Raw genomic sequence first — 14626 nt, forward strand, 5'->3', positions numbered from 1 at the left:
AGAAGGCTTTGTTTCAAGGATGGCACCCACAGCTATCTACCTAGCAAGTCCTAGTGAACACAGACTCTTACAGTAAGGGAAACACCCAACTGGAACACAGACTCTCTCCACACAGCCCCTGCAAAGAGTACATAGTAAAGCAAGTGCACATCAACAGAGGGGACTAAAAAGAAATACAAAAGTTTCATTCATAATAGGCCTGTATCATATCTTGGATCTGTCTTTACACACCATTCAGTTGCTTGACTCAGGATCTTGAATTTCTCAAGAACTGGTTTGAATGTTACTGATCTTAGACTGGACTTCCCTTTTACGTGAACCTGAACTGTAAAATATGTGAATAAATGATATCCTAAATTGTGGGGAATTTAAGGAATGAACTATTGTCCATTGTAATATAAGAAACTTTGGAATATGTTTTTTTAGCTTCATTTGTTATAACATTACTTTTGACTGTCCTCTCTATTCAGTAAGAAATGAACATTCAAGTGGCCATTAAAATACATAAAAATTATTTTCTACAGTGATAGGATCACACCCATACATACTCTGACCCTTTTAAAGTCAGTCAGCTGTCTACCTTCTAATAGGGAAAAATCACAATGGGGGGAAGTGGGGCAGTAGTGGGGCTGAGGTCTTCCCAACTTAAATCTTAGCTGCTGACAAAAGGTGAACGATGTAGTACAGCCTCCTAAGTGGACGTCTAATGACCCATCTAACTAAACTAGGAACCACCACAGGGCACCAGCACATGTCTAGAACAATGTTCTTTCTAAATGCACCTTTTTAAAAAATTATCTTAGTCATCATACAGTATATCATTAGTTTTTGATGTAGTGTTCCATGATTCATTGTTTGTGTATGACACCCAGTGCTAAGTACACCTCTATGCAAGGTCCTAAGGCAATCCCAGAAGACTCAAAGAAGAACTTTGTGCAGAGGAAAGTTTGAGAGACAGCTAATCCAGTGCTCTGAAATCCCTCACATGCTCCAAAAGTCCCTAATTATTAAGTCCTGAGAGATTGGGGAGTCATGGGTCTACTGACTGAGTCTCTGGTTATTCATTCCCTAAATGTATAGTCTAAGGGGACATGGGTCCACCAAAATCCCACTGGTTCTCACCTTTTCTTTCCACTTTAAACCATATGAATGGTATACAAATACATGCCAGAGTATGAAGTAGGTGACCAAAGTGCCACCTCCTCTCGATCAGTTACATTCATCTCAGGAGGACTTTGTAAGGATTCCTGGCACTCCTGCTCAGTGAAAATTGTGGCCCAATATTTCATTTTGTTTCCATTTCTAGGGGTCAAGAATGACACTAACCAGGCTGCTTTCCTGCCTCCTCCAAAGTGGAGTTCCCGTCTCGATCTGGAACAGCTGCTGGGAGGAACATGCTGCTGGGCATCACCATCTCAGGGGTGGTCACCTGCGGAGTAAGAGGCAGAGAAATGAGGAGAGTCAAATGGAGAGGAAAGAGACCCAAAATAGGGAGATGTGTAAAAATTATTTAATAAGCAAAATTAGTCTTCACCAATTTAAAGCGGGAAGTGTCACTTTTCATAGCTCACTGAAGATTCATGTTTATTAGACAAAGCTCACATCAGTCAAAAGTATTTCTACGGTTACATTCTGGACATAATTAGCAGTGCACACTTGAAGAATAATCTTATTATTAATATTTTTCCTTTATGCAGAATTTTGACTTTGATCACTGACAATGTTTTGTCATGGGCTGTGAAACTTCTTGTGCAACCAATTAGGTAGATAAGTTGAAAGGCCCACCTTAAGCTGCTGAAAACATAATAAGGGCCCTAATTAAATCATACCTAGTAAAGTACACTGTAATCTTGAAGCAGGGAGCATTGTAGTACTGTTTTCAAAATGTATTCAGGCAAGAAGAGGAGGGGAATGAGAGTGAAGGAAAGGGTGAGAAGAAAAGAGGAGAACAAAGAAGGCTAAGGACACGCAGACACACTGGCAGATTCTCCAGGAAACAACATTTTGTAACCCTTTAGAAGCTCGATCAAGTGCAAGCCAGCATTTCTTACGACTCACTTCAGCCAGGATTTCTTCTAGAGTATTTGCTTGAGGTGCACAGCATTCTATACCAGGGCAGCCCCACCTTGACCATGGCTACTGTTTGCTAATATAGCAATTCCAGAATCAGCCTGGATCAGGTCAGATCCTCAGACATTTTTCTCTAGGCTTCTCTGACATCTGGCTAGAAGTCTGTCTGAAGAAGTTATCATTTGCCCCACATTAACATGATAAGCAGCCCTCAAATTCAACGTCAGGATAAAAGGTTCTTCATTTAAAAAGAAGTAATATCCCTTTGCCTGCTATAGGGTGGAAAAGTAGTAGGCGACGATCTTGCAAAATGAATTAGAAATGGTCTCTGTTTGATGACAGCCTGAGAAACGAACTGAACAGAAACTACAGTCACACCACTAACCTTTCTACATGGCTTCCAGCCCTACCTGAAGGAATTATTTTCCCATGAAACTCAGGTATCTCAATAATACCTGTACTTGCTGGTGCAAAGATTGGAACACCTAGTTTACTGTTCAAAATTAAATATTTTAAATAAATTACCATTAATTTTTAATGGTTTGAAGATCCTGGACTTGCTCCTAATAGCTGATGACATGTTCCCTAGAAATGTCAGTGGCAGGCTCCAGTGCTAGGGGAAACCCAGACAACTTTCCCCATAAACACCACAACGTTAACTCCTCAATACATTTGGGGGAATTAGAATAATATCAGCAACTGCGATGCTTATAGGGGTAAAAATTAAGCAACAGGCACTATGGAGAAAGGTTCTGAGAAAGCTCATGTTTATGAAGAGCAGGTGCACGGCAGGTGAATGTGCGTGACATAGAATTCCTACTCAGACATCTGCACACTCACACAAAGCTCGTCGGCAGCTGGTTAAGGCTAGCTGTTGATGAATCGTTAGGAATGGAGCAGAGATTGCCAAACTCATTCCATCTATTTTCTTTTTAATAGAAAGCATTTCTGACCAGTATGGTTGGGAAGTCCAGCGGGAATCCAAGAAGTGAAAGGTCACCGATTAATTTATAGTCCTCAGCCAAGGGGGAGCACGAGGTTGGGGGCAAGAGGGGGAGAAAGGGAAAGGAAAAAAGACTCCCCCCCACCTCCTTTCTTGGTTGTAGCTGCAGGATCAGTCCTTTCCAGGGATCTTTAGGAATTATGAAAAATGAATCATGAAAAATAAAAAAAAAGCCCTACAGAGTAAAAAAGAATAAAATTATCTAACACCTCAGCTGCACATCATTATAGAAAACTGTGGGCTTTTTATACGCATTACAGTAAGGCAGACATCCCCTCTAACAGACTCAGTACGACGGATCAGTAATTGTTTTCATACACTTTAATTAGAAAAACTCAGATGGCTATGAATAATAATGGAAAAGAGAGACTTTTGCACTTGAAAGGTTGAAGTCAATCAAGTGTGAATGACGGCAAAAAAGAAAAAAAAAAAGACACCAATTCATCAGCCCTCTGTTGTCTCGCCGCGACTTTAATCATAATTCCTGATTGGGATTCAAGAAGGCAGTAAGCAGAGGTTCTTTGTCTGCCTTCACCTTCCATCAATTAACTCTTCCCGAAATATAATCATCAACCTCACATGCTCCTTTGCATCTTAATCTGGGCCTCCAAACCTGTAAGTCTTGCCCCATATGTGTTTAAGTAATTACTTTTATCTACCTGCATCTTCTCATCTATAGTGTACCCAAATTCTATCGGGGGGAGAGGTTTGGTATATAAAATTCTGATGGCAAGAAACTCCCAGGAGGCAAAGAGGAGAATATGCCTAAAGGGAATCTTGAGGATCTAGAAATTCTGGTGGGGTTTATCTGTGCATGTGTCTCAACAGAGAGGTTGAGAACGGAAGCTTCCTTCCCGCACAGGCTACTGGAGGGCCCCACAGCGGCTCTAAGACACTAAAGTTCCCATGCCTGAGCCCATTCCTCCCTCTCCTACTAGTTTCCAAAGGTTTTCACTCAAACTTTTCATGTTTTGTAAAGAGCCATAAATATACAGCTCATGGAGGAGTTCTGCTCAATGAGGAAAAGGAGAGTTGGCCAAAGGCAGAGTTCCTTCAACACGTGCCTTGGCATCCCCCTTGTTTTCCAGTCCTATCAGACTATTCTAGCCATAGCATCTGATGGATAGCTCAAAGTCATGGGAAGGGCAGTCACTCAAGTGTGCTGAGCACAGTTCTATGAAGACCTTTCCTTTCACTATGTGTGCTGGAGCATGTAGGTGTATGAGAGGACACGACCTGACTGCAGCCTAAACAGAGCCATCCCAGATGTGCCCAAACCTCAGAAGCCCTCAAATAACTGGATGGCACCACCTTCCCCTACAGAGAGAATGCACGCATGCAAGCAGTCTTTCCTCCCTCCCACCTCTCTCCCTCTTCCCACTTCTCCATCCCAGGCTCAGAAGCCAAACAAAAAGTTTTAAGTTTGGCCAGATGACAGTACACAATTGATAAAAACAAGTACATTTTCTACATTTCACTATACCACCATATAGACTGCTTATTCTCATAATCTGTACACCCATAGACGTTCAATATGTTAAATTATGTCCCCAATACTCAGAGGGGACCTGAGACTGTTAAAACAGACTTTTGGGGCACCTGCATGGTGCAGTCGGTTGGGCAACTAACTTTTGGTTTTGGTTCAGGTTGTGATCTCGGGGTCGTGGGATAGAGTCTCGCATTGGGCTCGTGCTCAGCACAGAATCTGCTTGGGATTCTCTCTCCCTCTCTCACTGCCCTCGCCCCCATCTGCGTGCACACAGACTGTCTCTCTAAAATAAATAAATCTTTAAAAACAAAAACAGACTTTTAATCTAAAGTATAACAAAGCTTGCCCTAGTAAGAAAATTCAATTGATTAGAGCCATTATTTCCTCAGAATTTGGGTCTTCCAAGATTGGCCTTGGTGATGCAAAGGGCAATTCCATGGTAATCTTCTAGATACCACATATGATACCCACCCCCCACCAGAGTATGCAGAGTTGGTGGGAATGTAGGAAAAAAACAATCATTTGATCTGGGGTGCTGAAAGTCAGGAAACTGTAGCTCTGCTATCTTCCTAACAAGAGGTCTCATGTATACAAGAAAAATGTGGAGTTCTGTTCTGATGCTAGAAATCTTCAAGTTTAAGCAGTTCTCATAAATAACAATAGAAATAAAAGCGTTCCACACTGATACTAAAAGTCTTAAAGCTTAAGCAATTTTAAAACAACTTAGTCTTGAGAAGGAAGGGCCTCAAGTGACTCTCTGCTCACCCATCCATTTGACCATCATTCACTATATATTGTACAGGGTCCCTGTATTGCATGCTTGCATGACAGTGAGACACTGTCCTTGTGCCCAAGAAGCTCACAAGCCAGAATATTAACCTTTCAGACATCATAACCTCAAAATCTGAAGGCTACAAGATGCCTAAAGAAATAGTTTCACACAGAGACTACTGCAGATAATTTCAGGAAATCACAGGCTCCCTTGGGGGAAAGTCCATGGACTCAAGTTAACTATCTTTAGATAGTCACCCAGAGATGACCTGGGTTCATAAATACCTAGGTTCCTACCTCTATTGGGTTCACCATTGTTTTGGATTATGATTTGATGCCTTTCAAGCTTCTATCAGGTGAGCTGGACCCTAAAGCCCCAAGGCCACTCCTTATAAAACCCAGAAGCTTGGATGTGGGTCTGGTCCCCATTATGATATTTGGGAGGGATCACTGGTATTTATTCTTTCTTGGTATCTAGGTATTCTTTATAGGGTATCTTTCTGAAAGGCTCACTATTCCAAGTGAAAAAATACATTTCCCAAAACCTAGACTCCCAAGGAAGCCTCAAATCCTTCACTTTTCAGTGCAAACCAATAGAATGAAGAACCTCAAGTGGAAGGAAAAAGAGGCAAAGCCTCAGACACACACAGGCCTTCCTGATACGGACCTGGCCAAGTCTCTACATCCTTGTGAATAAGGAGTTGGTTAGGTTCAAAAAATGAAGTTTAAACCCAACTGCTTCCAGAGCCAAGCATTCTAGCTGGTGGTGTATGTGAAGGCTGCAGTGGAAGTCAGGTTGCTCACTTCTGCACCCAGTCAGCTGCTGGGCTGGCCAGCAAGTCTCTGGACTTCTGCAACCAGCAAACCAGAGCGCCTCTTGGCAGCAGGGCCTCAGAGCCATTTTCCCTTCCTTTACTACCTTGCAAATGTGCCAGGCTGGGCACTGAACTACGGAGGTTAGAGGGCCTAGTTCCTCTCTCTGTCTTGTTTCCTTTCTAAAATATCTTCTTTGTGGTTGTCTATCCCCCCCTCCTTTTTTTTTTAAACCTAAAACTCATGAGGAAAAACCGCAGGGCCATGTTCACATTCGTGTGGGCCAGAAACCAACATAGTCCCAACCAGAGTTTAAAAACTAAGAATGAGAAAGACAAAAAAGAAAAAAAAAAAAAAGGAGGTGCATGGGAGAATAGGAAACAAGGGAATAGTTAACACACACTCACACATACATACACACAGGGCAACAGAAAAGAGAGTGGAGAAGGGGAATGGATTGGAGAGAAAAGCTTCATTAGACTCAGAGAGGCAAGCAGTGGCAGTATACCAAGGTCACTTCTAATTTAGACCACCTAATTGGCAAACAGGCTCCAAATGGCTATCATCTCACAGGGCTTGGAATTAATGAAGCCCGATTATTTTCATTACCTTCCTCTGAGATAGAGACAAAGTGAGAGAGCTGGTACCCACGCAGGTGCAAAAGCCCCAGGGCTGGTGGCCACCCGCTGCCACAGTTGGGGGGGGGGGGCAGCCAGCCAGCCTGTCCCAGAAACTCAGAGATGCACAGGCACACGAGCACAGGGAGACCTAGACAATGACTGAAAGAAATCACAGGAGACAAACTATGCTCCTGAGTGGGGGGAGGGCGAGGGAGAGAGACACGGATGGAGAGGGAGAGAGAGAGAGAAAGCTGCAGGCTGTGCAGGGTGCAGGGCCAGAAGCAGAGAAGGGAAATCTGTGCATGTACAGCAAATACAGGATAATTAAGAACTGCTAAAGGGAGAAAAGATGAAGGGCTAGAGAAAAAGGTGTTCCTGGGCTGCTCAGAAGCCCATCTCCAGTATGAGGTTATATGTTGTTAAGTGACTGAGGAACAAAAACAATTTCCCCATATTAATGCTCCAGGAGCCCAGTGGTGTGTCCTGACACTTAGAAAGATAGTGATCAATTAGAATAATTTAAGAGTATTGAAATGCATGGTAGGTGATCTTTCCCATTCTCACGCAGGGGCCAGAAACATGTCCCCCCTCACCCTCACCTCTCCTTCCCCAAAAGAGTGGGAAAAAGAGGGTGTAGAAAAGCAACTCCTACATCCCTACTACCAATTTGAAATCTCTTAACTTCTCTGTAAGTAAGTGAGAGTTCTGTGGAGCCGACACTGGGGGCAGCCTGCTCGGTCAGGTCTGGAGGGGCACTTGTCTCATCGCCCTTGGGCTTTATAGATTTCCTTCTTTCATATGACGTGTGTAAGGACAGTGTTTGGAGGTCTGTTTCCAATAGGCCAAGCAGAATGAAGTGCTGCGGGTGCAGTTTCCATAGTGGAGAACCAGAGCTGCAATTGTTCCCAGTGGAGAATATTTTTCAAGCCCCTTCATTGGTAAAGAGAAGGGGGCCCATGGAAGACACAGATATGAGATGCAGAGCATAAGCAAGCAGCTGTTACCATAGCAACAGACATATTAGACACTGCAGGTTCCTGAAAGCTGTCTGATAAGGTATTATTAAATGAAGCCTCCTCAAAACACTCTCCATTTACAACTGAACGGAAAGACATTGTGTAGCAAGTAATCTATTTCCATTTATCAGGGAGAAATTTACTTTTAGAAGGACTGAAACCCAATTCAAGCCAAATCCTGCGACCTTGGACCCAGACAGCAGAAAATGTTTATCAGAATTTATAGCTTTCGATACCCTGGGCATACCCGATGTCTACCAAGAATTGTCTACTGGGTGGATTTTGCTGGCTTTTCCTATTCTGCAGCCGACCGCAGCTAACAGTCAAACCATTTGGCAAGGAAAGAGATTCACTCCTCTCACTGCCCTTCATCCTAGCCACTCAGGGACGAAGCCGATGTAACTTTCTCCTCTTAGAGGATGAATGACCATACACTGGCTATTCCTTAATGACGTGTTTTTAAAAATGGAGCTCTGATTGGGGGGGCATTTCTCATGATGCTGACTTCAGAGTTTTCTGCTCTAGTTGACCAGGAACAAACAGATACACAGTCAGAAAGCCCAACCAATAGTTTCCTATGGCCAATTCTCTAATAAAATTACAGTAAAATACCCTCGAGGGGCATGATTTTAACCACGGGTTTACTAGAATCACTTAGTTGTAAAACAATTGAAAATTCCATTTTAACACCAAACTTTCCAAAGGAAGAACAGTGGTATCTGTTTTGATTCATCAGGGCAAACTCCGATCTTCAAACAGGATTCTGGGTTCACCCTAAGCTACAGCCACAAATTCCCCTCTAACCCTGGTTGCCCATCTTTTCCTGCTGAACTAAAGGATCAAGGTGGAAATGTTACATCATCTCAACGCAAACCATGCTCATAGCTTGAAAAATCAATTCAATACTGACAGCCATGCAGTAACTCCATCTTCTCATGTAGAGAGTACCAAATCATCCTTACATATACCTTTAGGTAAAGAGTGAAACCCTTATATGATTACATTCCTCATAACTTTCAACTTTGTTTCTGAATCCATTAACTTTCTCTTGTTGCTAGCAAAGTGACTTCTTATAATCAGTACATTTCCCAAAATGTGCACACTTTATTTATATATTATTTTTATAATGTCTACATTTCTAATTATGAAAACAATCCCACTTATAATTGCACCAAAAATAATAAAGTACCTAGGAATAAACTTAACCACAGAGGTGAAAGACCTGTACTCAGAAAACTATAAAACACTGATGGACGCCTGGGTGGCTCAGTTGGTTAAGCATCTGCCTTTGGTTCGGGTCATGATCCCAGGGTCCAGGGATTGAGTCCTACACTGGGCTCCTTGCTCAGCAGGGTGCCTGCTTCTCCCGCTGCCTGCTGGTCCCCCTGCTTGTGCTCTCTCTCTGACAAATAAATAAATAAAAAAAAATCTTAAAAAAAAAACAAAACACCGATGAAAGAAACTGAAGACAACACAAAGGAATGAAAAGACATTCCATGCTCGTGGACTGTAAGAACAAATACTGTTAAAATGCCTACACGACTCGAAGCTATCTACACATTTAAGGCAATCTCTATCAAAATACCAACAGGATTTTTCACAAAACTGGAAGAAACAATCCTAAAATTTGTACGGAATCACAAAAAACCCGGAATTATCAAAGCAATCTTGAAAAAGAAGTACTGGAGGTATAATTCCAGACTTCAAGTTATATGACAAAGCTGTAGTACTCAAAACAGTATGGTACTGGCACAAAAAAAAGACATACAGATCAATGGAACAGAATAGAAAAACCAGAAATGAACCCATGATTATACGGTTAATTAATCTTCAACAAAAGAGGAAAGAATATGCAATGGGAAAAAGACAGTCTCTTCAACAAATGGTGTTGGGAAAACTGGACAGCAATATGCAAAAGAATGAAACTGGACCATTTCCTTACATCATACACAAAAATAAATGCAAAATAGATTAAAGACCCAAATGTGAGACCTGAAACCATAAAAATCCTATAATAGAAGGGGCACCTAGGTGGCTCAGCTGGTTAAGTGTCCAACTCTGGATTTCGGCTCGAGTCGTGATCTCAGGGTCATGGGATTGAGCCCTGCGCTCAGTGGCAAGTCTGAGATTCTCTCTCTCCATCTCTCTCTCTGCCCCTCCCCCCGCCACCACCGTGCTCTCTAAAATAAATCTTTTTTAAAAAGTCCTGTAAGACAGCAAAGCAGTAATTTCTCTGACATCAGCTATAGCAACATTTTTCTAGATATGTCTCCTGAGGCAAGGGAAATAAAAGAAAAAATAAACATTAGGATTACATCAAAATAAAAAGCTTCTAACATAGCAAAGGAACAATCAACAAACCAAAAGACAACCTACTGAATGGGAGAAGATATTTGCAGAAGACATATCCAATAAAGGGTATCGAAAATATATAAAGAACTTAAACAACTCAACATCCCCCCCCAAAATAAACCAATTAAAAAATGGGCAGAAGACATGAACAGACATTTCTCCAAAGAAGACATGTAGATGGCCAACAGACACATGAAAAGATTCTCAACAAAAATCACTCATCATCAGGGAAATGCAAATCAGAACCACAATGAGATACCACCTCACACTTGTCAGAATGGCTACAATCAAAAACACAAGAAAAAGCAAGTGTTAGTAAGGATGTGGAACCCTCTTATACTGCTGGTGGGAATGCAAACTGGTGCAGCCAAAGTGGTAAACAGTATGGAGGGGCACCTGGGTGGCTCAGTCGTTAAGCGTCTGCCTTCGGCTCAGGTCATGATCCCGGGGTCCTGGGATTGAGCCCCACATTGGGCTCCCTGCTCCGCGGGAAGCCTGCTTCTCCCTCTCCCGCTCCCCCTGCTTGTGTTCCTGCTCCCCCTGCTTGTGTTCCTGCTCTTGCTTTCTGTCAAATAAATAAATTCTTTAAAAAAAAAAAAAAAAAGAAAACAGTATGGAGGTTCCTCAAAAAGTTAAAAATACAACTACCCTATGATCCAACAATCCCAGTAAACAACTACTGGTTGTTTACCCAAAGAATACAAAAACACTAATTTGAAAGGATATATGCACCCCTCTATTTATTGCAGCATTATTTACAATAGCTAGACTATGGAAGCAGCCCAAATGTCCATCAATAGATGAATGGATAAAGAAGATGTGGTATGGTATATATACACAACGGAATATTATTCAGCCACAAAAAAAGAATGAAATCCTGCCATTTGCAACAAAATGGATCTGGAGAGTGTAATGATAAGTGAAATAAGTCAGAGAAAGACAAATACCATATGATTTCACTCATATGTGGAATTTAAGAAACAAAACAGGTGAACAAAGGGGGAAAAAAGAGAGAGGGAGGCAAACCAAGAAAAAGACTCTTAACGATAGAGACCAAACTAATGGTTACCAGAGGGGTGGCGGGGGTGCACTGAGGAACATACAGAATTGTTGAATCACTGTATTATACACCTGAAACTAATACAACACTGTTAACTATACTGGAATTAAAACGCTTTTAAAAAACATCTCCATTTCTGTAGAAAACATCTCTGTTGTCTGCTGTGGGAAGATGAGGTACACAGCAGTTTCAGTACAAGATGCCAACTGCAACTGCTTTAGGGAGCACATTTCTCCTACACAATTATGTTGTCAGGAATTCTTCTAGAACAGGGTTTGTTAGCCTGGTTCCATGTATGAATTTTAAGGTATTCTTATGCTCCCTGGCATTGTACACACAGTTTTGTATATGCAGAATCCTCAACAGTGGTCTTAACAGTTGTTGTCCAGCTTTACTGTGCATAGAATAACCCAGTAAGGCTACAGAATCACTTTCATTGGAGTCTCCAAAAAGGTTGAGAATCACTGCTTGAGAAGGTGCTAGTTAGTGAGTAACATTCAGAAATATCTTAGGGATCGGCACCCCAGAAACACAGCAGTAACACCTTGTCCTTCAAGACTCTGTTGGTAAATGAAGTGCCTAATGACCACCTGACTCAACTACATGAAATGTACACTACTTTTGCTGCTATAAAAAATGATAAACAATGGATATTTGAAATATAATTTATACTCTAGTCCCTAGTGATATATAAATGAAACCTACTGTTTAATGTAAACCGGTCACACAGATCACTATAGCTCATATTTCCTAGACCAGATTTATATTAAACAGGAAAAATAACCAGCTGAGCAAAAGAAAAATGTCATTAAGTATTGAAAAAGTTTCCCACATCTCCTTCTGTTCCTTCAGGTTCCTATGGTTCCAGGCCATCAGTGGGAAGTGTGATGAGGCCGGAGAAATTCCCCTTGTTATTTCCAAGGTTGGTGAGAATGCCAATACCTATAACATAGAAACCCACCCATCCAAAGGAAAAGGTTTCCACTTTCAATCTTTTCACGATGTTCACCAGTCTATCTGAAAATACCCACGGAAAGTGAATTTATACTTGAAAGATCTCTGAAATGAAACTTACGCTAGATTACCTTCAAGTTTCCCATTGGCTGCTAAAGTTCTCTTGATGCATTATCAATTATAAGTTCCTCATGACTAAACATCACTTAGAACACTATTCATTCATCTTGCATAACCAAATGGAATAGGAAACACCTAGAGGTTATATGCCTGTGACCTGCACGTTATAACATGGAATTCTCTAGGAAGAATACCTCTCTGGGAACAGATGAAAAGGCAATCAAATTAACTTCTTATTACTCCACTACTGAAATAAGTTAGAGGTGAGAATAATTCTCTTGGGTAGTTTTTCCTCTAGTGATCGGGAAAGGGCTTGCACAGCTGTCTCACCACAGACAGAAAAAGCAGGATATTAGTATGATCTGTAGTATTTTGAGAAGTTTCCACATTACAATTAGATTTAAATCTTTACACTAAACTTTTGGGCCGTGTCACAGAAGTCACTCAGAGCCAGGCTTTTAAAACCTGTAGGTGTAGCAACATCATGTTCAAAATGCAAAGCCCTTGTCCATGAATCAACACGTGCTACCCTACGGGCCATTTTCCTGTTCTGAGAATCAAAGTAGCCACTTGAGAAATTCCGACATTACAGGGTCACATTCGTAGCGTTGGAAAATACGGGCTCAAATTTCAACTCTGCCACTTACAAGTGGAATCAAGTCAGCTAATTTGTCTGAGTCTCGGTTTCCTCTGCTGTTAATGGAGACATGTCAAACTCTTATCTTTGAAACAAGGCTGTTGTGAGAATAAAAAGAGACTAAGCACAACCTAGAACATGACCTACTTATTAAAGGTTTGGAGAGTCCAAAGAACAATTTCTTCATGTGAATGGTGAGTTAATCTAGACCTCTGCATCAGACCAGGAGGGGGGATAATAAGGGAAGGTGGGGAACACAAACATACTCAGTGCTTTGGGCCACAGTCACACCATGGTCATGCTGAGCTGAAGGCGGGTGCAGGAGAACAAAGGTCCCAGAACTAGGATCACTTCTGACACTTCCAACTCTACACTGGCTTTCTCATCCAACATCACAGAATCTGGTCCGTGTTCCTCCATCACCTGTGACCTCTGGGGAAAGCGACGCCACGGGTCTTAACTGGCTGCCTTACCGTCATTATGAGTTTCTCCACGCAGTCAGGCGCCACGCTGTGGAGGTGGGTGAGGTGCAGCTGGAGGTGGATCTTGTTGTTGAGCATGTCCTGGCACAGGGGACAGCGCAGCATGGGCTGCACGGAGTGCTGCGTCATGGCATGCACCCGGAGCCGGTTGACGTCGGCATTGCTGTACTTGCAGTAGGGACACTGGTACATCTGTGGGGAACACACCCACCCCTCTGGCTGAATCTCCAGTTCCCACCAGTGCCTGTGTCTGCCCCAAGCCCACCCACCCAAGACTGTGCTCCCCGCTGGTGTCTAAAACACTCCCCCCACCTCCCACCCGGACCAGCAGAGCCCCTTCTGGTCTCACCTGCTCTGGTTTGGTCTCCTCTGATGTTTTAGGTCGCTTTGAAGAGAGAGGAGATTCCGAGCTACCTGTGAAGGAGATGCGTTTGGAGGTTGCAGGAGAATCTGTCAGCTCCTTCTCTGCTTGGCTGGACGACGCTGGAAGAAAAAGCAGAAGATGCGATATAGCAGCCAGACCAGGCCAGCTCCCAGAGGGTTTGTGTTGGGTGAAAATCAACATTCATTTATAGCACAGGATTTTCTTGAAACACCAAAATTCAAGTAGGATGAGCATCCGGACTGACTTATCAAGCACGCTGGAAAAGAAGCAAGTGTTCCTTTTTCCCCCATGAATTTCTGTCACTACTTCAACAACTGAACGCTAAGAAAAAAAGATAAAGAAATGGACTAAAATGCTTGGGGCTGGATTAAGCTAAACTCAGTGTATGGACTTCTCCCAATCAAGAGACACTCTGCTGGCCTATGGGGGGCAGTAGGGCTGAGAACGGGTGGGAGAGTCTCACCTGTTGCTTTGCCAACCACCAGTCAACTCAAGAACCAGACACACTCTGCTTCCACAGATGTAATCAACCATGTGCTCCCAACTTCACTGTCCCAACTTGACCGCTTGGAATCACAGCACAGCACGTTACAGGGGGCATAATAAATGTGACCTGAGAAAGGTTCACATGGATCTGCACACAAATACTTGAGGGTAAAAATCAAGTTTGGGTTTAGCAACCTGCTTTTGGGGAAAAAGTAATTGAAGAGTGGAATAGGTAGGGCATGAATCCAACTTAAAATCTAGCCAATGCTCCAAGCTCAAGCGTTTATTCAGAGTGGGCGGTAAGGGGGAAAGTCCTCTATCTGCTTGCCCAAACCACACCCTATTCCACCAAAAAACAAAATACAAAA

At 42.5% G+C, this 14626-nt stretch overlaps 1 protein-coding gene across 3 annotated transcripts in view; it reads right to left on the reverse strand.

The window, feature by feature from the left end:
* Positions 1-14626, reverse strand: part of ZFHX3 (zinc finger homeobox 3) — a 233148-nt gene that overhangs the window by 15245 nt on the left and 203277 nt on the right. For all 3 annotated transcript variants that reach the window (XM_035724976.1, XM_027617570.2, XM_027617571.2), the window contains 3 exons: positions 13737-13870; positions 13379-13579; positions 1327-1429 (listed from right to left, as the gene is read on the reverse strand). In XM_035724976.1, the coding sequence (XP_035580869.1) occupies positions 1327-1429; positions 13379-13579; positions 13737-13870 (438 nt within the window). The remainder of the gene's footprint in view (positions 1-1326; positions 1430-13378; positions 13580-13736; positions 13871-14626) is intronic.

The sequence above is a fragment of the Zalophus californianus genome, chromosome 17, assembly GCF_009762305.2.
Source record: "Zalophus californianus isolate mZalCal1 chromosome 17, mZalCal1.pri.v2, whole genome shotgun sequence".
In the NCBI taxonomy this organism is placed as follows: Eukaryota; Metazoa; Chordata; class Mammalia; order Carnivora; family Otariidae; genus Zalophus; species Zalophus californianus.